This window comes from Quercus lobata, chromosome 1 (genome assembly GCF_001633185.2).
Source record: "Quercus lobata isolate SW786 chromosome 1, ValleyOak3.0 Primary Assembly, whole genome shotgun sequence".
NCBI classification, from domain to species: Eukaryota; Viridiplantae; Streptophyta; class Magnoliopsida; order Fagales; family Fagaceae; genus Quercus; species Quercus lobata.
In genome coordinates this window covers 18847750-18872773 of record NC_044904.1, presented here as the reverse complement: position 1 = coordinate 18872773, position 25024 = coordinate 18847750, and the positions used below count along the sequence as shown (strand labels likewise).

Below are 25024 nucleotides of genomic sequence, written 5' to 3'. Positions count from 1 at the left end.
ACGTTGATTATACCATATAATAATCGCATAACCTGGCTGATTTAAAATGCAAAACGAATGGGAAGCCAGGAGTGTTAAAAATAATATTTTATTTTATCTATTAAACAAAAGTGCAGGAAAAGCACTCGTATAACTCTATACTTCCAAGAGAGAGAGAGAAGAAAAAAATTTCATATTTGCTTCTTTAAATATTATGGATCCCTTCTGATAACAATTCAAAGTGCACCAGCTCAGACCTAAACTCAGAAACTGCGACTGGTTAACCATCATAGACCCCCAAATTTGCTACACACATCTAAACCGAACGAACAAAATCAGGAAGCAAGAAAGAACGAATGAGTGTCACCCAACTATACCCTGTATACATTCACTAGTTCAAAAATCTTGTATATGTACCGTTCAGTTACATAGAATTCATGATGAAGGCCACTGACCTGTCACCCAAAGAAGAACCTCCACCAAAAATCGGAAGTACTAGAAGCTCAAAGGGGCTGTGGTTGAGAGTAGAAGATACATAATGACTCTGGGAAAAAGTCCTCCCCATCAAACTAGGAAAAAGAATTACATTAAAATCAACAACAAAACCCCACAGACACCACCCTCGATGCTAACTTCACTTGATGCCTAAACAGAGCTGCCTTCACTGCTTTTCCATTTTTTCAGCCTGAATGTGTAGAGGGTTGTCATCCCAATGCAAGAAGGAACTTTCTCCTACTATTTCCTAGTTGTAAATTTTTACAGGCTTCTCAAATGTGTGACGGTTCTGCAAAAATGTAATGAAAATGACAAATTAGAATCAACAGATTCCGGCATATACAGTGTTTACTCAAATACTCAACTAGCAGATTCAGAAAACAATACATCATGTAAACAGCGCACAAAAATCGAAACATATCTTGGAGACACATTCAGCATGTCTCCCAATTTCTCAGTCTAGACACGTCATTAAAATCTAAAACTTATATTTACTATATTTTCTTGGGAAGAGCACAGTTTACCTGACTAGACGTATAAGCTCTTTTAGGAGCATTGTCAGAGTGCTCCAATCCAAGATACTGCTCCCAAGCACCATAAACATCTCTTCTCTATGGGCATGTCAACAAGAAAACAATTAAACAAATGTGAAAACTATCTGATAGAAAACAGTAAGATATTTCTACAAACAAACCTGAAAACGATTGGACACAATGTCAGAGTCCTGAAGGTACTCTGGACGACCTAGAGAAAGAAATGCAAACTTCCACTGGCCAAATGAAAAACAGAGGGATGTTAGGATTGATTAAATGATTACAAAAATATTGATTTAATGCAACATATTTAGTAGAAAAAATAAGTACAATTTTGATACATGACTGATTATTAACATATCTACCTAACCAAGTTACTGAGCGCAATTGCACAAATATGAGTAAAACATGGCATAAATGTAGGAAGTAAGATATACCTTGGCAAATTCCTCATCTGGAATCTGTAATTTCTTCTGTATTCGCTCTTTAATTTCAGCCAAAGTCTCACCCTCATGTATGACCAAGAAAAACGGTTCCCCAAAGTTCTGAATTTGCTGTATAGAACAGAAAAAATATAACATCCTCAGCAAATAGTTTTGATCATAAAATACATTAAAAAAATATTAAAATATGGAATTATGACCCCAAATAAATTATTTGCAGAACTCTTTACCATTTGGTTCTGAGCTGTATCTTTTGTGAAATGGTACACATGTATTAGGCGATCATGAGGACCAAGATTTTTCTCTTCTTCTGGGATCTAAAACATTTGAAAACAAGGGGAATCCATCATTATGAACACACATATAAACAAACAGTCAACAAGTCAGAATGTAGAAATAATATTACATCCCAATCAGTACTCTCTTGTTGTGTCATTTCAACCATCTGATGCAAGTATATTTAATGGAGAGAGAGAGAGAGAGAGCAACCTCTTCTGCCCGTAATGTCCAGTATTGATCATTTATGTTCTCAATCTTTTCGCTAGGAGGAAAAACCTGCATATATGTGATGGCAGGATCAAAGGGTTTATAAATCGATGAGAACCAATAAATGTGGTTACATGTACAAGTTATCTGATAGCTCAAAAAAGTGGCAACGGCTACAGGAAATAGTTATCAATGGAGGCCTCAAATTAAATAAATACTTTTTCCCAACCAGCTCACTTAATGGACAAAGCTTATTAGATCTGACAAAACCATTATACTTTGGGTGAAAACGCAGTTCCAAAAACATCCCAGGTAAATATTCATAAAATTCTCTCTTTATATGAAAATTCATAGTTCATAAGAATAATAGTAAGAGCAGAACAGCAAGCAAACACGAGGCTCAAACCTTGTAGATCTTGTGATAGAAAACTTCAAGCAGCCGAAGTTCTGCATTAGGATGAGACAACTCGACCTGTTTCAGAATGCATCAAACTAAGTACCAAAAAAAAGAAGAAAAATGAACACTTCATGCAGAAAGCCACTGAGGAGCCAATAATAACTAATGCAAGTGTTCGCCAAGAGCCTTGTAGCTCAAGTGGCACTTCTTAGTGTTTCCAATTGAGAAGCCCAGGGATCAAATTCCCCTCCCCCAACTATCAAATTATCATCAACAAAAAAAAAAAAAAAATTGCAAGCGTTAGTAAAAATGAACAGGTCCAAATTTACCTTTGTTTTAAGATCATTAATTACATCTCCAACTGTGCTCTGTTTTGGCAGTCTTATAGTATGAACCACAACCTGGACAGAAGTGGACCAAATGTTTTAGCATGAATAAACTATAAATTTTCAGTTTGTAAGAATTTGATCGGTATACTCACTTCTTCTTTAGTAGCATGATGAAATGCTACTTTCAGAGTTTTCAAACCTTGTAATTCTGGTAGAGGGATGTCCAATACTTCATAGTACAATGTATCCGAAGTCTGTCACAAGACGCAAAAAGAGGGTTAGCTCTTTTCCATTGTAGCAGTATGCACTACTCAGGGCCAAGCAACTATTACCTGATTGTAGTGGACTAGCATATCAGACAAATGCTCTACCCCCCGGTACTTGATAGGGTGAGGTTTGGGTTGTTGAGAGTAACAGTTATGAGGGGTAAGCCTGATTTTGGATGGATCATCCAAACCAAGTTGCTGCGCTACTCTTTCTACAACGTCGTCATAAGTATGAAGTTTTGACCTTCAAATTTGTATTGAACAAATGTAGAAGATAACATTGCAATCAATAACAAGCTTTTAGCTCATAAATACACTAGTTAGTGCAAAAAAAAACTCACAGTAAGATAATACAAATAAAAAGATTTCTACTTAAACCAATTAACTCACTTACAGCTCTAGACAGAAATCATCCTCCTTGGGTTTATCCAGAGCTCGAAAATGAACAACCTAAAATATATCAAACAATGCATGATTAGCAATGTCAGATGCTGCTTTACCATGTTGATAAGAGTGAAGCAAGGAGGGGTATAATTAAAAATTATATTAACTATAATAAGTAAATTGCAAAAATAATGTTTTTGTAAATTATCATTCTTGATAGGAAGCATTGAATATCAGCAGTGCCTCAATCATAAACCTCCAGACACGAATTATCAATAGAAGATAGTTTAAAATGCTGAGTCATGCAGTCAAACATGTAAGACTACGAGATTAGACAGCAGTGGATGCTACAGTGTTTATAGAAAAGGACTTGAGCATCTGGGGCTTCCACAAAGAGGTGAGGCTCAAAGAACATGCACCAAGTCGATGTCAGTCACTCCACAAAAAGTGAAAGGAGTGGCTTCAAACCTTGGGCAAATGTCCAAGGCATGCAATTCATCACGTATTTCCTAACAAATGAAACAATTATAAACCCCCCCCCCTCCTTTTTTTCTCAGTACTATAAATTTTTTTTTATAAAGCTATCCAGATTCTTTTTGTTACTATAATTATCAAGACTTCGATGACACAAACAAAAAGGTAATAATATAGAGACCAGACAGCTCCTGCATTAAACTACTACACATTTTAACAATTATCAAACAAAACATTTATAAAAAGTTGGAGGGGAGCATACTTGGCGATTGTGAACATAATCCATAAATGAGGGAACATCTGGATAGCGTAACTGCTCACCACCTTCAACTGGAGAAGATTTTTGAAAGCAAATGATGTCTCCATCTTCAAGCTGCATGCAAACACCACAAATCAGTCAAAATACAAACAAAAAAACACTATTAAATTGACCATATATATATATATAAAATTTATGGCAATACCTGGCTGCCTCGAAACGTGCACTTCTTGTCAACGGATTCACACATGACATGAGGATCAAACTTAATTTCCTGAAAATCAAAGAATGAGTAAGATAACATCCACAGAATATAAGACACAAGATAAATCAAGGTCCCAACTAAAATCAGATCTTGACACAACCAACACAGAACTGATGACAAGGCAGATTGATTGTCAATCAAATGAAAGCAGACCTGAATACCTGATAGTACAGCTTTGCCTATGTTGCATATTGACTAACGTGAGCATGTGCATAATAGGCACAAGCACATGTTAACAATTAGTCCTTTACCAAATGTAGATAATGTAGAGGAGGTTGATAATGTAGATATTTAGCTGCTATTTTGGGCTGCAAGGTAGGGGGACTGCCAATGTCTTATCTTGGTAAGCCTTTGGGTGCTTCTTCCAAGTCGACATCTATTTGGAATCCCATTTTGAAGTTTTAATGTCATTTGGCTGGCTGGAAGAAGTTGTATCTTTCTAGGGGGGTCAATTAACTCTTCTTAGAAGTACACTTTCAAGCTTGCCCACTTATTACTTATCCTTGTTTACTATCCCCACTAGTATGGCGAATAAAATTGAAAAGTTGCAGAAAGATTTCCTGTGGGATGGTATGGGGAATAAGCAGTTTCATCTTGTAGGGTGGGATAAGGTGTGTTCTCCAATTGCTTGTGGTGGGTTAGGGATCAGGAAACTCACTTCATTAAACAAAGCTTTATTGGGAAATGGTTGTGAAGGTTTGGGGTGGAGGAGACAAGGTTATGGAGACAGGTACTAGCATGGGAATTTGGGAAGGAGTGGGGTGGTTGGAGTTTGAAGTTGGGAAGGGGCTCGCATGGTTGTGGTCTATGGAGGAGTAGGAGGAAGGGGTGGGAAAATTTTAGTGAGAATATTCGGTTTGAGGTGGATTGGGGGAATAAAGTTCAGTTTTGGGCCTTTTGGCATGATCATTGGTGTGGAGAAGAACCTCTAAAAGTGGTGTTCCCAATGTTATAGGAGATTGCTAGAAATAGGGAGGCATCTGTGGAGGATTTGTTGGTGAGCAGAGTGTAGGGAGAGGGCAGTGTTGGGATGTGAGGTTCCAACGATGTTTTAATGATTGGGAGATGGAGTTGGTGGCGGCTTTCATTCATCTGATTGAATCTCACATTCCTTTTAATGAGAATGTGGATCGTGTTCGGTGTAAGTTGAAGATGAATGGAGACTTTAATATCCGTTCTTTCTATAGCGATTTGAGAGCATTTTCTTCACCTCTTTTCCTTGGAAAAGCATTTGTCTTATGTATCAAAAAAAAGAAAAAAAGAATAGAAGACAATAGATTCTTTTTCTTTTCTATGAGAGCATCAACAATTTAAACTTCAAGATTTCATATCTGCGAATTGGATGCTCAACTGCTCTTAATCACAATAATCCAATTTCTAGGTTACTAAGTCTGACCTGATCAGCATGCCCAAACCCATAACATGGTAACCTCAAGTTTTTTTTAGATAGGTACTAAACCTCTGGTTTTATTCTTCTCGCATACTAGAATAGAGTGCAGATTCAGAACAAGCCAATGAAATCACCCAATTACTAATTTTTAAAAAAATATGGAAAACATACCTCATAAAGTTCAATCTCTTCGTCGGGAGTATAGCCAGCCATTTCATTTAATTTTGTTAAGATTTCTAATGGCTTACCAGTACTCTTCACAAAAAGCCTCCCAACATAACTGAAATCATGGGGGGAAAAACCTAAGCCAAGTTGAGGCAAACACACTGTAAAAAATGCAGAATTAAAGAAACTATTATTTACCGGAGTTCTTCTTTCTCAGGATCATATAGCTTGAAGAAAAGCAAAATATCATCCTTTGTCTTATCAGGTGGAGCAATAGGGCGTAAATCCTAAACAAAATGACGCAGACAATGAGTGAACTCTCTTGTACAGAATGTTACATTGGAACAACTATGAAGCCTACACTGGAAGACAACATTACCAGGCCATGCTCTACTTCCAAGAACAACTTAAGTTCTGCATTGTGAACCTTATTTGACACCTCCCGCAGGTGTCCAACCTATGATACAGTGAAGAAATACGAGATTTAGCAATTAATATCTTCACATCAGCCAACTTAAACAAACAACCATACATATTTCCAAAGAAAAGGAACTTGAGGATGTTAGTCACCAACTAAAATCCATAAGTTTTGCACAGAAAACAACATGAAGACAAAGGTATAGCTAAAACTAAAAGATACAGGTCCTTTTTCATTGTCAAGAAAATGTAAAAGCATCAGAGAAAAAAAATGTGTGAAGACAAGACGAGTGTGTAGAACAAGATATGATCTTCTTTTCTTTTCTTTTTTTAATCAGTAAGAATGCACTATTATAACAAAACCTTGTGCTAACGATAATGAACACAAAGGATCATAAAAATACAAATAAATCAAATGCTAGATCTAAGATAACAAAATATGGTCAATTAAATAAAGAGAAATGTCATATCACAGCCTGTCGCACAAAAATGCCAAACAAATCTGAGCACATAGAGAAACATCAGAAAGCAAAAGATATTTACAGATTGAGTTTCCTCTATAGGCGTTAATGGCCGGTTCGGGCGATATGTATGGTTTTGACGCTTTGCCCACAACCAAAAACGCTGAAATTGAACTGGTATTCCAAAATCCTTAGCAACCTCCTCCTGCATGCACCAAATTTGTAAGTCAACAAAAAACTGCAAAAGAATTGCAAAAAACTGGAAATGAAAATACATAGTCATGATATATAGAACAAATACATCATCATTAGAAAGCCACAAAAAAACAATCAGCAGGCACTTACAATAACAGTCACAATATTTTCATTTGGCAATCACACCAATTTATTCTCTCTATTCAAGTGTGTTATTTTACTACCACTCTCCACATCAGTAGGGATGACTCTCTCCTGATAACCTTAAAGCTCATCAACATTATAAAGATCACTCTCTCAATGCTTGCCACTTTGAATCACTGACATACTCATACACAGTACCGCTTGAAAATTAAGTGTAAAATATAATTATTTTTTGAATGACTGGCCCATCAAATTAAGGGTAAAATATAATGCAGATTCCATTCTTGAGGGTGGCCACTTTAAGCAAAAATGCTAAAAATTACAACCATATCCAAACTTTTCATCCAGGACCCCACTCTATAACCAAAACAGGGTACAAAAAAAGAAATATAAACTTCTATGAGTGATATAGATTTTATTAAAAATAGGAGAATTATTTTATTAGAAATAGGAGAATAAGCCAAGTCTACAGGGGTATACACAAGCTCCTGGATTTTTTCCCTTCTCTCCAAGATGTTACAATCCAAAAGTCAGAAATTAAAAATATTCTAAAAAATAAATAGTGGGCCCAGAGGGAGAGAGAACCCCTCCATCTCCCTTCCCTCCCCTCCCTCTACACCCAACCAAACAAAGGAAAAACACTCTTCCCTCCTTTTTCTCTCCTCTATCTTCATTTCCGTCATCTTTCCCCGCATCCAAACATATTGGAAGGGCAATCGTGCTTGATTTAAGTAAGTTGTATACTTTTTAAATGGATGTCAAGTCAGATTTGTTCTTCCGATCTACTAGAAAGGCATACTACCCTACAGTACAGTACTTAATAGCAAAAATAAATCATTGGTTAGTCTTTAGATAAAATAGATAGTAGACAAAAACAGAACAGTTTAAATGGCGGGTCATTTTTGTACAAATGACATTTTCCTTTTGTTCTCATATACATTTTGTTTTGAGTATCCTGTCATTTTTGGCTTGTTTTGTCCCAAAAAAAATAGGTGTCCAAGAAAGCTAAAAAGCAAAAAAATTGCCCAAAAAACGATGATGTGGTCGCTTGAACTTTAGTATCTTATTCTTCAAAATCTTTTTTTTTTCTCTCTTATAAGTTTTGGTAGAAGAAACTTATCAAATAGGTTTTTTTTTTTCCAAAATTTATCCTGCAAATTTAAATATATCAAGAAAAACATACTCATGTAGTGCACTAGATCACAAGAATAGAGTTGGTCTAAAAAATCAACAGTAAATTATAACTGGGTTTAGATCCAACCATTATTTGTAATTGAATTACATAGTTTACTAAAATATCAAAACGTGCACTTTTTAATGCTTACTGGTATGCAGAAAGCACACTCTGTGTGCTTCAGGTGTACTTAATTATGCTTAGGAGAGAATATAAGGGTTGATGGGAAACAGTAAGTGGAGAGTATGTAAGCAAAATAAAGGAGTAAACCATGAAAACAGAGTTCAAGTACAGTAGACTTGGAAACAAGTCCAGGGAATTTACAATCCACAAATGAGCACCAAACTACCTGGCTTTTTGAACACACAAACACATGCATGCAAAACATGCACACCTGTGCAAGTTTATGTTCTTCAGCTTTCAAGGGGAAAGAACTTGAAAATATTCAATCTGCCCAATATATGAACAGATTGATTAAAATATATATATCCCCACAAGAAAATTATCCTGGATTTCATCTACCTATTTCTTAGGTAATGACAGTTTAGCTGTTGGTTGAATTGACAGAGGGAAGGAGGAAAAGAAGATATTCTTTCATTGCTTTGATTTGAAAAATGATGAGGAACGGAGATGAAGGGATCCCGTTTCCCTGGGGGCACACCATCTACTTCCTCCCAAGTTGGACAGAATGAAAGAAAAGAATAAGTGTGACCAAATGAGACTTGCAGAAATGTGTCACGTTTGTAATCAATCCCCATCCCCATCCCCCTCTCCCTCCTTTCTCCCCAAAGAAAATGAATAAAAACAAGGTCCTTCATTCCACCAATAACTCCAAAAGACAACCTCAGTTTACAGTATATATTAAGCACATGAAATTCAAAATGTTACTAACAAAAATGGAGGAAAAAATATCATTACCACCCAGATTCACTTGTTAGGGAAAAAGAAAATCAATACTACTCAGAACAAACTAAGAAGCCACTAAAGAAATTCATATAAACGGGAAAAACATAATACTTGCCACAAAAAGCAGGGAAAAAAGCTCATTGAAAAAACCAAGCAGATTCCACATTGTACCTTGAAAAGGTTAAACGGCATCTGCTTTTGAATACGAAAGCTCCGGACTTTGTCATGATCCACGAGATCAAAATATATATCCCTACCAATCTGCTCTACCAGATCTTCATCCCGTGCAACCTACATAAACCTTATAAGTAAGTCATAAGCTGATAATGCTCCACTATCCATGTGGAAAAAATAATGCTTGCACTCTTCTTAAAAACAAGTCAAAAAATAAAAGCACCAACCTTTATAATAGTATAAAGGTGTGCCTCAGCCTTTTCTTTCTTTTTATGCTCTTTTTCTTCTTGTTCTTTCTTCAACCTCTCCTGGAACAAGCCAATGAAAGTGATGAGGCCTGATTTCAAAACAAAGCAGTTTGGGACAAGAAGACTTGAAAGATTTATAGGACTCTAATGGTAACCAAGGTTCACTTAAAAGCCCATTAAGAGGATCATTTCAAATTTTTCACAGGAAAAAGAAGCAGACCACCATCTAACTTCAGATTTCATTTATTTCACATGACAAGCTCGAGCAGAATACCACTAAATCATTGGTCTCATCAGACTACAGTCATTAAGCCTCTTTAAATAGAATCTGTCAGAAGCTTGTCTGAGACCCTTCATGAGAGTAAAGATCCCATCTTAATTCAGTCAGCGTTGCAAGACAAGCTTAAGCATCCCACCATGAGTTGGCACAGCTCATTTTCCTTTTATAGGCAAATATAACTCATGCAACCTTACATGACTGAACCCAAGAGCTCACCCCACCCCTTGTGCAAGGGAAAGAGATGCCATTTTTGGCCCAAAGACCATTCACAACTAGGCTTAATTCACTGTCAAACGTAATGAACTGCAACAACAGAAACTTACCCGAAGATGTTCTGCAATGTCCTTCTCATCCACATTACAGATTATCTTGTCCTTGTCACTGTCACGTATATACACCAGCATGTATGCATTTGAATATTTGGTAAATTTAAAAGGAGTGTTATTGAATCCAGGATTTGTCTGTGGTAACTGTCAAAATTTGGCAGGTAAATCATAAACAGAGTAACTATTATAAAATCAAATATTAGACATTGTGCTGACAAAAACAATACCTCTTCTTCACCACCATACTGCTCCTCCAATGCTCTCTTCACATCTTCTTTTGTTACCCTTTCATCATCAAATTTGTACCTGAAAATGAGTATATCTTAATGATAAACCATAGAATGAATAAACAATTGACCACAACCAAGCACCAGCAATATCAAGCACTCCCCCTCCAAGATTATATGTGATGCATGAAGTTCAATCAAAACTCTATAAAATTATAAACTCACAATACTCATACCCTCAAACTGGAACAGTGAGACACAAAACTAATGGTAGACCCTTTCACCATCAAGCTTATATCATAAATTCACTGAGATTCATGTAACACAGCAAAGAAACTACAGAATAGAAGCGATCATGAAAGTGGCACCAAGCACTAAATAGAAATTTAAAAATAATGAGCACTCTCAATACTTGTAATCTCAACTGATATAACAGGACTCATAGATAAATAAATAAATAAAATCGTAAACAGATTATTTCCTACTGATGTATAATAATATATGAAGAGGAGAAAAAAACCCAAAAAAAAAAATCTCATTCTCAAAAAAACTCAAGTATATTGCAACCACCCAAATATACAGGGGAGGAAAAGTAAAGGAAGGGCATACAACCAGAATGAATCATAAAGCTTCCTATCACAGGACAGGCGAACCATGTGGCTTTTTTTGTAAAGTAATAAATTCAAATTTTCTTGATTCCCATCTAGATAAGAAGTTTCACGAATTGGTTTAAGTTGAATTATATTGTTGAAAAAAATAGGTGGAACTGTTGAGTTAAAGGTATACACAAGAATTACAACCAAACATGATCATCAAAACCAACAAAAGAAGGAGAAAAGACCATTTTTATAAGTACTAACAAAATTTAGTGATAAGAGAAATCTAAAATGGTAGTCTCCTAAAGAATTACAAAATGAAAAATTTATATGGAATAGCACTCGTACACAGGCTGCATACAAGGGAGAACCCAAAATAAGTATAAAAAAGTTAAGCACAAAAATTCAGCATATCTAAAAATCCAAAAATTTTATTAGGGAAGCCAGATTCATGACCTTGGTCCATTTGTGAAGAGTCCTTAAGAAGGAATTCTTCAAAATATCTAGTGCATCTCCTGTCCCTCAAATGTTCACTCTTTCCTTTCTCTCCAAATACACCACATCAAACAAAGGGGAGTGGCCTACTGAGTCGTAATTCCTTCATGATTTCCAACACTCTTAAGAAATCAACCATCATCTGTGGCATCACCATCTGATATCAACCGCATGGAATATCATATTTCAAAGCTCAACCGATTGCCCATTTATCGAACACATACGACACTGACTTTGCCAAGCATAGTTGAGCAAAAAAAGTATAATCTAAATGGATGGCACATTAACTTTCCACATGCTTCACCAAGTGAAGGATTGACTGCCTTCTTAAAAACTTTGTAATATGATTTAACATGGAAAACCCTTCTTGTTAAAGGAAGCCAAATGATTCTATCCTCTTCCATGACATTAATGTGAACAGCATATAGGATCTCCAAAAATGAAGTCAAGGACTTTAATTCACAATCATGTAAAGAACATAATAAAATCAGATTCTAATGAATACCACCATTCATCTGTTCGAAGTAATCCGCCACCAATGCATCCCTATCCCTTGCAAGGTTGTAAAATTCAGGATAAGCATCCTTAAGCAACCTGTCCCCGCACCAATTATCATGCAAAAGTTCTAGACCCATCCCCTACCATAAACTGAACAAATCTCAAAAACTTACCCTATTCATATATGCTTCCACAAACTGACTCTATTTCTAGAAATTATCATATCACCACCTGCCCCAAGACTCTCCATTTTTTATTATTTTTTTGATAGGTAAGAAAGATGCATATTCAAAAAACTGCTAAATGCAAAGTAGCACCAGCATAAAGACTCTCCATAATTGTAGTCAACTATCTTCCTCCAAAGACTATCCGTTTCCTCCAAATATCTCCACAGCCAAGTCACGAGAAGTGCTTAATTAAAAAACATCTTCTTTCTTACCCCCACACCCTTGAGGAAATAAGATTACCGATTACATTCCAATTCACAGAATAGAACTTTTGCTCCTCTCCCATAAAAATAAAATAAAATAAAGTTGGATCTTTTCCAATCTATTTGCCAAACCAGCTGGCAATGAAAAAGGCAACAAATAGTACACAGGAAAACTGGACAAAGTGCTCTTCTTTGTAAGAGTTAGTTGTCCTCCCTTTGACCAAAAAAAATTCTTGCAACTAGCCAATTTTTTTTAATCCTTTCCAATACTGGTATGTAACACACACACTCAATGGGTCTTCAGCTCACGAACTCACCCTCCAGCCAATTAGTATGGGAGAAGGAAGTGCCAGTTGAGCTGACTCATTGCTCTCCACTCCAAATATTTATTGACTAGAATTATGCATGTAGGGGTAGTCCCAAATATGTTACTTGGAGGGATGACACCTTAGAGCCAAGAAAAGTTTCAACTCCTCCACATCCCTCACTTCCCCAACTGTCCCAATTCAGATTTGGGTAACCTGAAATGGCTTCAAAACATAACAAAAGACACCTTAAATACTGCAGGTGATCAGATTCTGCCCCAAAGAAATAATTGTATCATCTGCAAAAAGTATGTGGGAAATCCCCAACAACTCACAATTCAAATTGTTTACAGAAAATCCCGAACGATGCCTCAATTCCAATGCCTTAGCTTTCAATCTGCCAAGAGCTTCCATTACTTTAACACCGAGGAGCAGATAAAGAGGATCTCCCTGACATAAACCCCTAGAACTTACCAAAAGTCCACTTGGTATGGCATTGATTAAAACCAAAAACCAGGCAATGGAATAAAACAGTAGACATTGCCAAACACATTAGACAACGTGGCTTTACCTCAAAATATACCGTACAGTTTATCTCTTAGCTTCAATAGATTGATTCTACAGACAACATAATAGCAAGAACTCAGGCAAACAGATGCATTGGAGACTAGTGTGCAGCCAAGGAGGCAGACCACTTCTCAAGGCTTTTCTTTCCCCCAACAACAAAAAAGTACTACTCCACAATCATGTTAAGTAAACAGCCACAAATACAAAACAGTACTCCCAACTGAAGCCCACAGACAGGATGGAATGGAAAAGGTTCAGGGATTGATTGAAAAACTAAATTATTGAGACATACAACGCCATTACCAGGATGTGACTTATTTTTTTAGTAAATGTCTACAGAATGTATTATGGGCTAAATATGTGCATGTATCTATCAATTTATGAATGATCATGTGTCTGTTGTGTATTTATATATTTACAACTTCATACTTTGCTGCTTCCAACTGACAACTTGGTAATGAAATTTGTGCTTATGTAGCAAATCTTGCATCATGTTTTCATTGAGGCTTACAGCACAAAAAAGTGATGTGGCATGTGTGACGAATGGACACCACAAATCTATTAAAAAAAATGCATACCACTGATCAGAAAGAGTCGGCCTGATAAATGCATAATAATGTCCTCCGTGCACCCCGCCACTGTGTACCAAAACACTGCAAACAAAGCAAAATAAATAAATACTAATGGTACCATGAACAGAAAATACAATTAATGGTACGAGTAAGAAAAGCACAAACAGGTTTAGAAATGGGGTCAATGAATAAGATTTGTTATAATATTTGTTAAGTGACTAAATTACCATTTCCTATCAGTTTAAGCTTTGGAAACAATCGGTACTTTATCATGATATCAAAGCAAGTGATTATGAGTTTGAACCTTATCTCCACTCTACCTCCAACTTAAACAGTTAAAAATTCCACATGTTCAGCTCCATTTTTTTTTTTTTCAAATTTGATAGTTACAATTGGGTTGGAGGATTCGAACTCTAGATATCTCCATTGAAAACAAACACCAAGAGGTGCTAGTTGAGCTACAAGGCTCTTAAGAACAATGGGTAATTTATCAAAATTTATGGTGGAATTAAACAGTATATCCATTCTTACAATTTTTCCCTTCACTCTGTCCTACAATAACAATGAGAGTTCCCATATGTTTCAGACTTTAAAAAGGGAACAAAATGTAGAAAATAAGTAGCACTCTCAAACCAATCTACCTAAGCATACAAGTGTACAAATATAGTAGAGCACATAAAAACCTCACGTTAATAAGATTTTTTTTTTTTTAATCCTATTATGGGAGTAAGCAACACAAGCAAAGTTCTGCAGACCCAACCAGATAAGAAAAATAAAAAAAATCCCCCATTCTTTGATAAGTTATATATATATATATATGCATGCATACATGCATGCATGTATGTATACTCCGTGTACACTGCTGCCTGACTATATCATGATCGTTCATGGATCACAGTAATTTTATAGTACTTTGGCTTGGTCCACTGCAATTATTACGCATCTGAAAAGTATTCCACCACGTAAATGAGAGCAGAGCATCTAAAGATGCAACACTTCCCCCATGAAGTATGGAAAGTATGTTTTAATCTAACACAATACAAAGATCCACATGTCTTGTCTACAAATAACATTGCGACTCTAAATACCATGTGTAATAAATATCACCACAAAGCTTGGCTATATGCATAGACTAAACAGATAGTGATAAATCGCAAATGGCAAAACAAATTTAAATTATTACCTGTGAAGCGTGTAAAGATTACGAACACTTCTATCAGCATCGGGTGATAAATATTTGCCATTCTCCCGATCAAGGTCAAGTTCCAATGGGAACTCATAACGATCATTTATCTACACAAAAAGGAAAAGAATTCTAATCATTTCTGTCAAACTGAATAATTATAACACGAAACAGCAGAGTTTAGAGCAAAAATGTATAATATATGATTTTTAATGTATAATATGTGAATGGACACAAAGAAAAAATATTATTTGACTACTGACCTTCACCATCGTGTCCCGCATAAAATCATATTCAAATCGTTTTAACTGAAGTTGAAGTACCGGGGGGAAGTCAATGAACAACACCCCCTTCTTAGCATCCTGAAAGAATCATGCAATATTATGAATAACAGTATCTAAGAAATCAACCCATAAAATAGAAATTTCTTATGTGATTACATTTGAACACATTCTAAACAACTGGAGCAAATAATTAGAAAATAGAAGTTAAATCCATAGCCAAAATTTTTACACTGCAGATGGAATAATACATTGAAACCACAAAACAATCAACTATGCTGCACATCTAGCCACCAGTTCTTTTTTTTCTTCTTTTTGACTAAGTAGTCGGATATATTACAGAAGCACAAAGAGGAGCAAAATCTGAGTACACAGGCAGTATAGAAGAAAACCACCAAGAGTAGGAAATGGCAGAACAAAGCTAAATAAATAAAAAAATTAGAAAATCAAAGAAGTCTAAAAAAGGAGAGAGAGAAAAGTTCAGACGCCACCATTCACTGATTTCACTCATAAAGCAGCCCCATAAGTAGAAGCTTCAATTTCTTTTCTTTTTTTGATAGGTAATAAGAGTAATATTATTGATGAAAAAAAAAAGGAAAAAGACAAAGGTGTTCATGATGATGAACACAGGAAAACATAAACAGACAACAAAGAAAAAGAAATCAAGAGGCTATTCTAAGAGAAGACAAACTCTAAAAGAGAGGAAAAATCCGTGAATCCCGAGCACCGAGACCAATCAAAAAGACTGCGCTGGCATAGATATTTTTAACTCTACCAACGTCTTCTCAGTGTCCTCAAAAGAACGACAATTTCATTCCATTCACACAATCCACATTAAACAACTTGGAATCAAATTCCAAGTATCTGAAGTATGATTCCCTAGCCAATGATGCCAACATAATAACCCTGATACTGTTGAATGTCCAATCATTTATTAATCTCCAAATACACAACATAAATAAAACAATAAGTTGAACACGCACCCAATGGGTCTTGAACCCAAGATATCTCACTCCACCCAAAATTTATAAAGAGAGGAGGTGCCAGTTGAATCCACAACCTCACATTACTCTAATGCTCCTAAAGAGCCCTTTTCAACATGGCAATATCTTCTCAACTGTCATAGCATAAACCACCCAATCCCAAACAACGATGATCAAAGCTCCCTAGCCATGAAGAAATGAATTAGAAGATGGTCCACTATCCCACCACTAGCACTTCGTCTGTGTGCCTTCTCTTTGTATTATTTCTTTTTTCAATGAAGCTCATTACTTATCAAAAAAAAAAAAACATAAATATACCATGATTATTATATTTTTTTATATTATTAATGGTTACAAGCTTAGTCATTCATGAATTTGTGTTCTTTATAATAGCAACAACAATAAAGGATCCTCACGAAAGTTGCCAACCCATTAGCTAATAAGAAACCTTCGCCCGCCATATGTACTACCAAGGGAAGATGTTACCCCCACCCCGCTCTCAAGCATGATAATTTCATTTCACCCCAAAATTCCTATTTCACTCCAAACTTCCTATCCAAGTTTAAAAACCAAAAACATAGGTCATTTCGGAATAACCTAGCGAGACCGAGATTTTTCATGATAAATTTTTTTTTTTTTTTTTTTTATAAGTAAGAAGAGAATATTATAAATAAGAGAATAGCAAGAGAAATACAAAGAGTTCACGGTAGTGAACAAAGGAAAAAGGAACAAAAAAAACAGATGTAGCCCCTAATCAGAACCTGGCATGACCCAATCAACCCCAAACAACCAAAGCATAGACATCCACAAAGAATGAGATATCGGGCAAAAAAGTAATAGGTGATCCACAGATTCCGCATTGCAACAACACAAGCAACAACAATTCACCAAAGGACGACCACGAAGCATAAGATTATTTCCAACATGTTTTGAGATTCGGACTGATAAAACCAATATCTTTCTTTCACAGGTAATAAACCAATATCTCAACCACTATACTTTAAAAATGATAAATGTTCTTTCTCCCAGATTTTTCGTATAGATTTATATAATCACCTATGATGCAACCACGGAAAATTAATTTGTTACTGGTTCACAAATTCGCCTATCCAAGACTTATTTTATGGTGCCCACATGTGAAGTCCAATTGAATTAAAAGTCATGTGGTTCCAAAGTCTAGTTATATGTGTCCTAGAGTTAAAACAGATTTTATTTAATAAGTTATGGTCAATTTTGTCTTTAGGAGCAACACGTAATTTATGCAACCCCTACAAATTAAGGGTATTGTGGTAGTTTAGTTTAGTGTAGAAATTTCTAAAAGATCCTAAGTATATTATGTTTTATGCTCTTTGAATTCAAGTTAGTATTTAATTAGTTATTACCTTATTAGTTATTCAGTTTACTACTCTAAATAGACTATATATATATATATATATATGTATGTACAATAAGTAAATATGGAACAAGATTACTTCATGTACATGTTAGGTCTAAAGAATTATAGAAGATTATGTACAGAAGGATAACGATACTGAAAACTCAGGAATGGAATTACTATTAGTAAAACCCCATGCTCAACACCAATTGAACAACATGCAAACAACTCAAAAAATTGTAGCCCTAGGGATTCCACACCCTAACAATCTAACAAACAGCTCTATCAAATGCATTGAAGATTAAGTTCCCGCCATAGAGTCCACAACAAACATAAGAGGACCAAATTCCAAATATCTGAAGAATGCTTAGCGAACCAAGTTCACCAACCAAACAAGAGGTCAGTGAACATTTCCAGTAGCACCCAATGAAACCCAAAGGAACGAAATACAAAACTCCACAACGCAAAAATGAGTTCGTATATTTATTTATGCTCAATGTACTAGAATAATAAAGGCTTCTCTCTTTCCTTCTCTTCTTTTTTTTTTGTGCTGCTGTACATACAGTGAATAACCCCTGAACACCATAAATTTCTCTCTTTTCCTTCTTCCTTACAACCCCAAGTCATGCCCTTCCACTTACCTATCAAACCCTATAACCTCACATACTTTCCCTTTTTGTTATACATACATACATACATACATATATATATATATATATAAAGTAAGAATAATTTTATTATAAAAAAAAATAAGAATACTTTCTGCAATAAGCACAAAGTAGCCAAAAGAAAACAAAATTAAGTATAATAAGAAAGGGACTATAGACATGGGAATGGAGTCACTAGATGTGAATCCCCATGTACGATACCAATCAAACAAATTTCTGACAAATAAGGCCAAAAGCGGGTCCTCTGAACTCTCCAAATCCTCAAACGTATGTCTGTTACACCCTCCAAATAATTCAAATCAAACATAAGGGCACTAAATTCCAAATACATGAAGAATGCTTCCCGAACCAATTCCTCCAACCTGATATCTAACTCTTAATATTTGCGGCCAATATTTCAAGATACCATTATAAGTTTCTATAAGCAAACCAAAACCCCGCCAAAATTCAAAACCATGATTAACAAATTTCTTTTCAGATAGGTATTGAAGATTTTTATTGAAAATTTTAAAATAGCATACTCTCTGTGAACACAAGCAGTGTAATACTCTCCATGCACACAAGAGGTGTAATAGGGATACTACAAATGTCATCTAAAGTTACATATATCTAGAAATTCCTCCAAAGTAGAAAATGAGTGACCACTCAAAGCAATCATCCAATCATACATGGAGCGTAACAAAAACAGTTTTAACTCTGAAGGAGAACACTCAATCCCAAATAGTCTCTCCAAATAGTCAAATGATGCATAATAAAATTGCCCCCATAAATCAGCAAAACCAGGCCTGAGCCCCCTTTCCAACAAGCCAGCAAATCCACTGCCTCTTAGCCATAATCCAATGTAGTCCGAACAAACAAAACACCAACAACCATAGACTATACGCATAATCACAGTGAAGGAGCAAATAGTCTGTAGACTCCCCACTGTTCTTGCACATGCAACACCACTCTACAATACATATATTTCTCTTTCGAGGATTATCATAGTGAGAATCATTCCTCCAGGGTTTTATAACAACAATGCCAGATGCACCTGCAATTCGATTAAATCTGCCAGTAGACAGTAGCTCTTATTTTTGCAGTCTCGCATCTGTTGCTATGCACACAATCACAGAGAGTCGACACACTCTCAATCATTGACCTCAACGAGAAAACTCATGTGGCCATGCAGCACAAATATGGAACATGGAACTATATATATGGCAGTATGTCAATTGCACAAAGAGTAAGCCGCATATATGGTGGGATCATGCCTTCTGTTCCTAGAAGCAATTACATAAAATGTAGTTGCCAGTATGTGTGCACATATCAAATCCTGCCATATATGCATGAGAATATGAAATCCCTCCATATACGTAATAGAGGAGGAAAGGTTTTAAGATTTTGGAAGCCGATGTTACATACTTTAGCAAATGAGTAGATATTAATGGTTAATACAAACCTGTGGATACACCGCAGATGTAAAACAAATTTCAACCAAGAAAAATACTAGATTGCAAATAATGTAAGTGTTTCTGGTTTCTCATACGACACCAAAAATATATATATATATATATATACATTCCCATAGCACTTTTAGGATCACAATAAAATAATTCCAAGCTAGCAAACATACAAATAAATAAATGAAGAATTTTAAACATGACTAAACACTGAACACTTTCAACAATTTTAAAAGATTATAAACAGACAAATAAATGTCCCACTATTACCATTGAAGACATTCAACAAACTCTACAATTTTAATTAGATTTACTATCTTGGCATGAATTCTACTGAGGGTTAAATAAGATATTTACAGTATAAAGATGCATACTGGCAAGTAGCAACTAACCTGCAATCCATAGTGTTCAGCGTGATATTTATTATCACCCTCAAGACGTTCGACTTCCACATATTTATCAAATGAGGCATAAACATCCCGACAACCTTTGACATCAAGCTGAAGATCTGCCATACGCATATAAAGAAGTTCATGCCATACAGCACAGGAGAAGCAACAAAATCCTCATTCAAATTTGAAGAAAACGTTACCATAAAATGATTCCTTTCTTGTTGATTTGTAATCCACATTAATGCATTCAATGTAGTTCATATGATGCCCTTCAAATAACTTCTGTATTGTTCCCTCTACAACAGTTCCCTATTGACAAATCAACAAAAACCTAGATTTTTAATAAGTCTCACATCTGAAAAAAACTCAAGAAGAGAAATCCCGTCAAATTTTTACCTTCATTTTGTCTTCAAGTTTTTCAGAAAGAACCCTATTAAGTTCTTGCACATCATGCTGCATAAAAGAATCATATGTGTCCCATCCAAAAGACTTGGTCAGCTCTTTTGTTGCAACACTGTTGTCACTGTACTGGAGCTTGTAAAATAGGCTCTGCAGAGCCAAAGGAATGCTAGCTGATGGCAAATCATTTTCAGTTGTAGGCATATGGTACACAGCCTGCATTATAAACCCAGGACGTTAACTTCTAAAGTAACCACAAAGGGGACATTTTCGAGTGCTACAGGAAAAATTAAGCATCAGTACTAACCTTCCTAAAATAAGGAATATGGAATAGAGTTTGGAGAAGTGAGTTCATGTAACATGTTGCTCCTTGGTTCTTAAGTCCAACATAACCAGTCTCCTTTTTTGAGTCGTAAGTCCAATAATCCACAACCCTACGAACTAGAACCTCAGCTTCAATTATGACAGAATCATTGACAAGATAACCTCTACTAGGATCGTATAGTTCGCCAAGAGGCATAAAGGACGTGAAGCCCCAATCACTTTCTCGCGCATTGAACTGATGCTGTGTGTCTGCATAATGAGAATATGATGGGAGTCACAACAATAATTATGGGTACACCCAAACAACAAAGACAACATCCAGTTATGGGACAAGAAATCATATTGACCAGATCAAATTTGAACGTCAGTCTAAACCCACAATCACCTTAGAGTTTTCAAATCACATGGTCTAAATCACCAAGTTGCAGAGAACAAGCAAGAGTCGAAACATAAATATGTTTAATAATTCGGCTAAGGACGTGCTTAGAAGTATCTAGACACATGCTCAATTGCTGTAATAAACAAACAGAAACGGGCATGTGCTGGCAGGTTAGGCAAGTTCAAACATGCTATTTTCATTTAATGTAAACAAAAACATTTTTTTTAATAAGTAAATGTAAACAAAAACAATTATGGATTACTAAAGAAAATTGTAGCATTACTTATTTCGCATTTAAATTGGCTCTCACTCCTTAAGCTCCTTGCCCTTTTTTTTCTTTTTTTTGATGAGTACGAAATAATATATTTAGGGAAGACTACTTCATTAAAGATATGAAGTAGCCTGAAAAAATAAGAACAAGCAACAGAAAATAAAATAAAAAAATTATGTACAAGAAGAAAGGGAATCTAAAAACGGTTGAATTGAATCCCTAGAAGTAAATCACCAATCAAGCAGGGTTCCTGCAAATAAAGCTAGAAGTTGATCACTGGTAAGCACCAAATCTTCAAATATACAATTATTATGCTCCCTCCAAATAATCCACATCACACAATGTAGTACCAAATTCCAAATATTGGGAGAATGTTTTCCCAACTAGTTTCTCCATCATGCCAATAAGTCACTAACCCTCTTGGGTAAAACCCAACTCACACCAAACGATCTAAAAGCAAAACTCCATAAAAGAGAAACCTCCCGACAATGCAACAGGAGGTGATCAACACTCTCCTCACTACACCGGCAGAGGCAGCACCAATCCACAATTGTAAAGCCCCTTCGCCTCAAATAATCGCCTGTGAGAATCTTCCCCCACATAGTCGTCCAAACATAAAAAAAGACACTCGCCGTGGAGCCTTCACACCCCAAATACTTTTCCAAGGAAAACTAGTAGAGCTAGATCCCTTAGAGCACCATAAAAGGACTATATGTCAAAATCCCCCTTCGACCTTAACCCCCACCTCATCCTATCCCATCCTCATTTGAAGGTTTATGCGGCTCCAAAGTGTGGAAAAAGACCCCCCCCCCACCAACTCCATCTCCCAATCATTAAAACCACGATGAAATGGTATATCCCAACTCCACCCTTCCTCCACAGTTTGATTCACCAACACATCTACACAGACACATCCCTAGAAATAGCAATCTCAAATAAAATCGGGAAAGTTACTTTCAATGGCTAATCCCCACACCAGTAATCATGCCAACACCAGACCCTACTCCCCAAATTATGATTAACATTGCCAAGGGTACATTAGTCTAACAAGGCTAGCCCCAACTGCCAACAAACTAATTCTTGCATCTTACTCAATCCTTCAAACATGGGAGAATTTTTGGAATCATTACAACTCATTGCCAAAACCATAAAATGATCAAAACTGCTACCTATGCCTCCTCCCCACCCACCCCCCCACCCCCCCTTCCCTCTTAAAGAAAAAAGAAAAAAATCCCAAGGAATAATATAAACAAGGGGTTACCTTTTCTGACTGAGTACTTATGATGAATTTGATTAACCACGGCCAAGCTAAACTGTGCATATCTACTCCACCCATAAGGCAAACTTTGTGAATCGGCAACATCCAAATACATAGACAAGTGGTCCACATTGTTTCCCTTTGGGAAAATAAGCACACGCCTGCCCAAGCAAAGCAAACAATAAGATGAGTGATGGAAATACACACATAATGAAGGTTCAACACATTTCAACAATGAAAAGAAGCCAACAATACCATTTAAAACCACCAACAACAAATACTTCTGAATAGACCTTCTTCGCATTCAGCCTAGAAAAGTTGTCAATCCTCCACGTGAACCTCGATGATGGAGGATCCTCCACTGGCTGGTTCTCCACAGTACTAGCAGTTTCAGTTTGTGCTACAACTAGTGATTAGAAAAAAAAGAACATAAACACATAAAATAGATAAATAGCTTATATCTTAGCACACCAGCAGTAATCGAAACCTATAATGTACTGTGACCACAACGTAAACTAAAACCAGAACTCCATTTGGCTGCCCCAAAAAAAAAGGCAAACAAGTCATATTCATCTCGACAGAGTAAGCTATTTTATGTGGTAAGTTACACACACACATACCCAAAGGGTCTAGAACCCACAATTTCAGCCTCCATCTAGCACTTATAAGAGGAGGAGAAGGTGCCAGATGAGCTCTAGCTCATTGACCAAACTGTCCAAGAAAAATCAAAAAAACACTTCCCTTGCATGGGATATTGGGGGAAAAAAAAAAAAACAAAAAATTGCTCACATTTGCTCACAAAAGCAATAAGGATACTCCAAAAATGCATTCTAGAATCCTAAACAACTACTTCTCACTAACTTTCCAACATCTTCTTATCATTTAACGAATTCAATCAGTTCAACCAGCACTGAAGAATCAAACCCGAAAATATACAGATCAAAAGAAAGACTAGAATCACACCATCCATTGGTTGGTGATTGTTCTCAGCTAAATCGGAGTGCGGCACGAGCATCTCCTCATCCTCCTGTTGCTGTAAACAGAGCACACCAAAAAAAAAAAAAAAATCAGTGTATTAAGATCCACCAAAAAAAAAAACTAAACCCTTAATTAATTAACCCAAAAACCCCTAAAATGGCCAAAATCCAAGCATCAATGCGACATATAAGCATAATTGAACTGAAGTGAAACGAAAAAGCCCTAGATTACCCCAACCCCAAACAAAACCAAAAAAAAAAAAAGCTCAATCAAAGTATCGAACTGTGTTCGAATTGAGAAAAAAAAAAATTAAGACGATCAGTGAGATTGAACCGTACGATTAAGGGCATTGAAGTAAGAGCAATTTAAACTAAAATTAATTAAAACACACACATATATATATACACAAATAGAGAGAGAGAAATAGAAGGACATACATCAATAGGAGCAGGAGTCATGACAGTCATGATTGAAGAAGGGAATTGAGGTTTCTGCTGTGGCTTTCGAAGGAAAGCGGAATTCCTTCCCGAGAGAGAGAGAGAGAGAGTAAGGGAAAAGGGGGAAGAGAAGAGAAGAGGGAAAGAGTGCGAAGCGAAGAGAGAGATCACACCAGATGAAGCTGGTCGATGAGAGGGAGCCAAGAAAGAAGGAAAGGTCTTGGTCTTTTATTTGTGTAGGGGTATTTTCGGTAATTTGGGAGCTTGGGATACGGGTAGACTGGGTAGACAAGAAATTGGAGATGACGATGCTATTGGTTCCGTACGGTAATTGTACAGCGTATTACCGTAGAGGGCAGCGGGTTGTAGAGTCACGCTTTGTGATTACTCTCTCTCTCTACGAAATAAAAATCAACTCGTCGGGACGCGCACTTTGGGGGAATTACTAAAGAGTTTTTAGGACTCTCTTCGTCTCATCTTTTTTAGTCAAAAAAGTTAAACCTAATCAATAATCACATAGAAACCGGTTTTACGGTACGTTTGTTTGGAGGAAAATGTTTTCTAAAAAAATAAATTATTTTTTAAAAAGTATTTTTTATAAAATTATTTTCTTTTTTTTCCGTTTCATAATAGCCTTAAATAAATTAAAAATAATTTTTTAACTTCCTTTATTTAGTTTATTTTTCAAAAAAGTTTAATGAAAAATAATTTCTAAAAATAAGTCATACTTTTTTTGTTAATCAAAGATAGTTTTCATTCAACTTATATTTTTTT

At 35.9% G+C, this 25024-nt stretch overlaps 1 protein-coding gene across 1 annotated transcript; it reads right to left on the bottom strand.

The window, feature by feature from the left end:
* Nucleotides 1-153: 153 nt before the first annotated feature.
* Nucleotides 154-24367, bottom strand: LOC115982069 (ubiquitin carboxyl-terminal hydrolase 12-like). Its single transcript, XM_031104569.1, has 32 exons — nucleotides 24251-24367; nucleotides 23799-23868; nucleotides 23091-23241; nucleotides 22839-22996; nucleotides 20911-21176; nucleotides 20601-20819; nucleotides 20405-20513; nucleotides 20205-20320; nucleotides 15327-15425; nucleotides 15064-15173; nucleotides 13887-13961; nucleotides 10418-10496; nucleotides 10188-10334; nucleotides 9564-9644; nucleotides 9334-9453; nucleotides 6826-6948; nucleotides 6245-6322; nucleotides 6064-6152; nucleotides 5872-5980; nucleotides 4251-4319; nucleotides 4049-4159; nucleotides 3323-3378; nucleotides 2995-3172; nucleotides 2815-2916; nucleotides 2663-2734; nucleotides 2343-2408; nucleotides 1940-2005; nucleotides 1681-1767; nucleotides 1445-1561; nucleotides 1169-1243; nucleotides 999-1085; nucleotides 154-763 (listed from the first exon to the last, which is right to left on the bottom strand). Exons 1-32 carry the CDS (start codon nucleotides 24278-24280, stop codon nucleotides 722-724), a joined length of 3357 nt encoding a protein of 1118 aa, XP_030960429.1. The 5' UTR covers nucleotides 24281-24367; the 3' UTR covers nucleotides 154-721.
* Between the last annotated feature and the right edge of the window lie 657 nt (nucleotides 24368-25024).

Bases quoted from the DNA above. Each gene is read 5' to 3' on its own strand.
- LOC115982069 (XM_031104569.1), bottom strand. From the start codon at position 24,280: ATGACTGTCATGACTCCTGCTCCTATTGAT. The intron at 2,917-2,994 runs GTAATAGTTGCT...GTCTTGTGACAG, and splicing joins TGCTAGTCCACTACAATCAG to ACTTCGGATACATTGTACTA. The intron at 1,086-1,168 runs GTTTGTTTGTAG...ACATGCCCATAG, and splicing joins TTGTGTCCAATCGTTTTCAG to AGAAGAGATGTTTATGGTGC.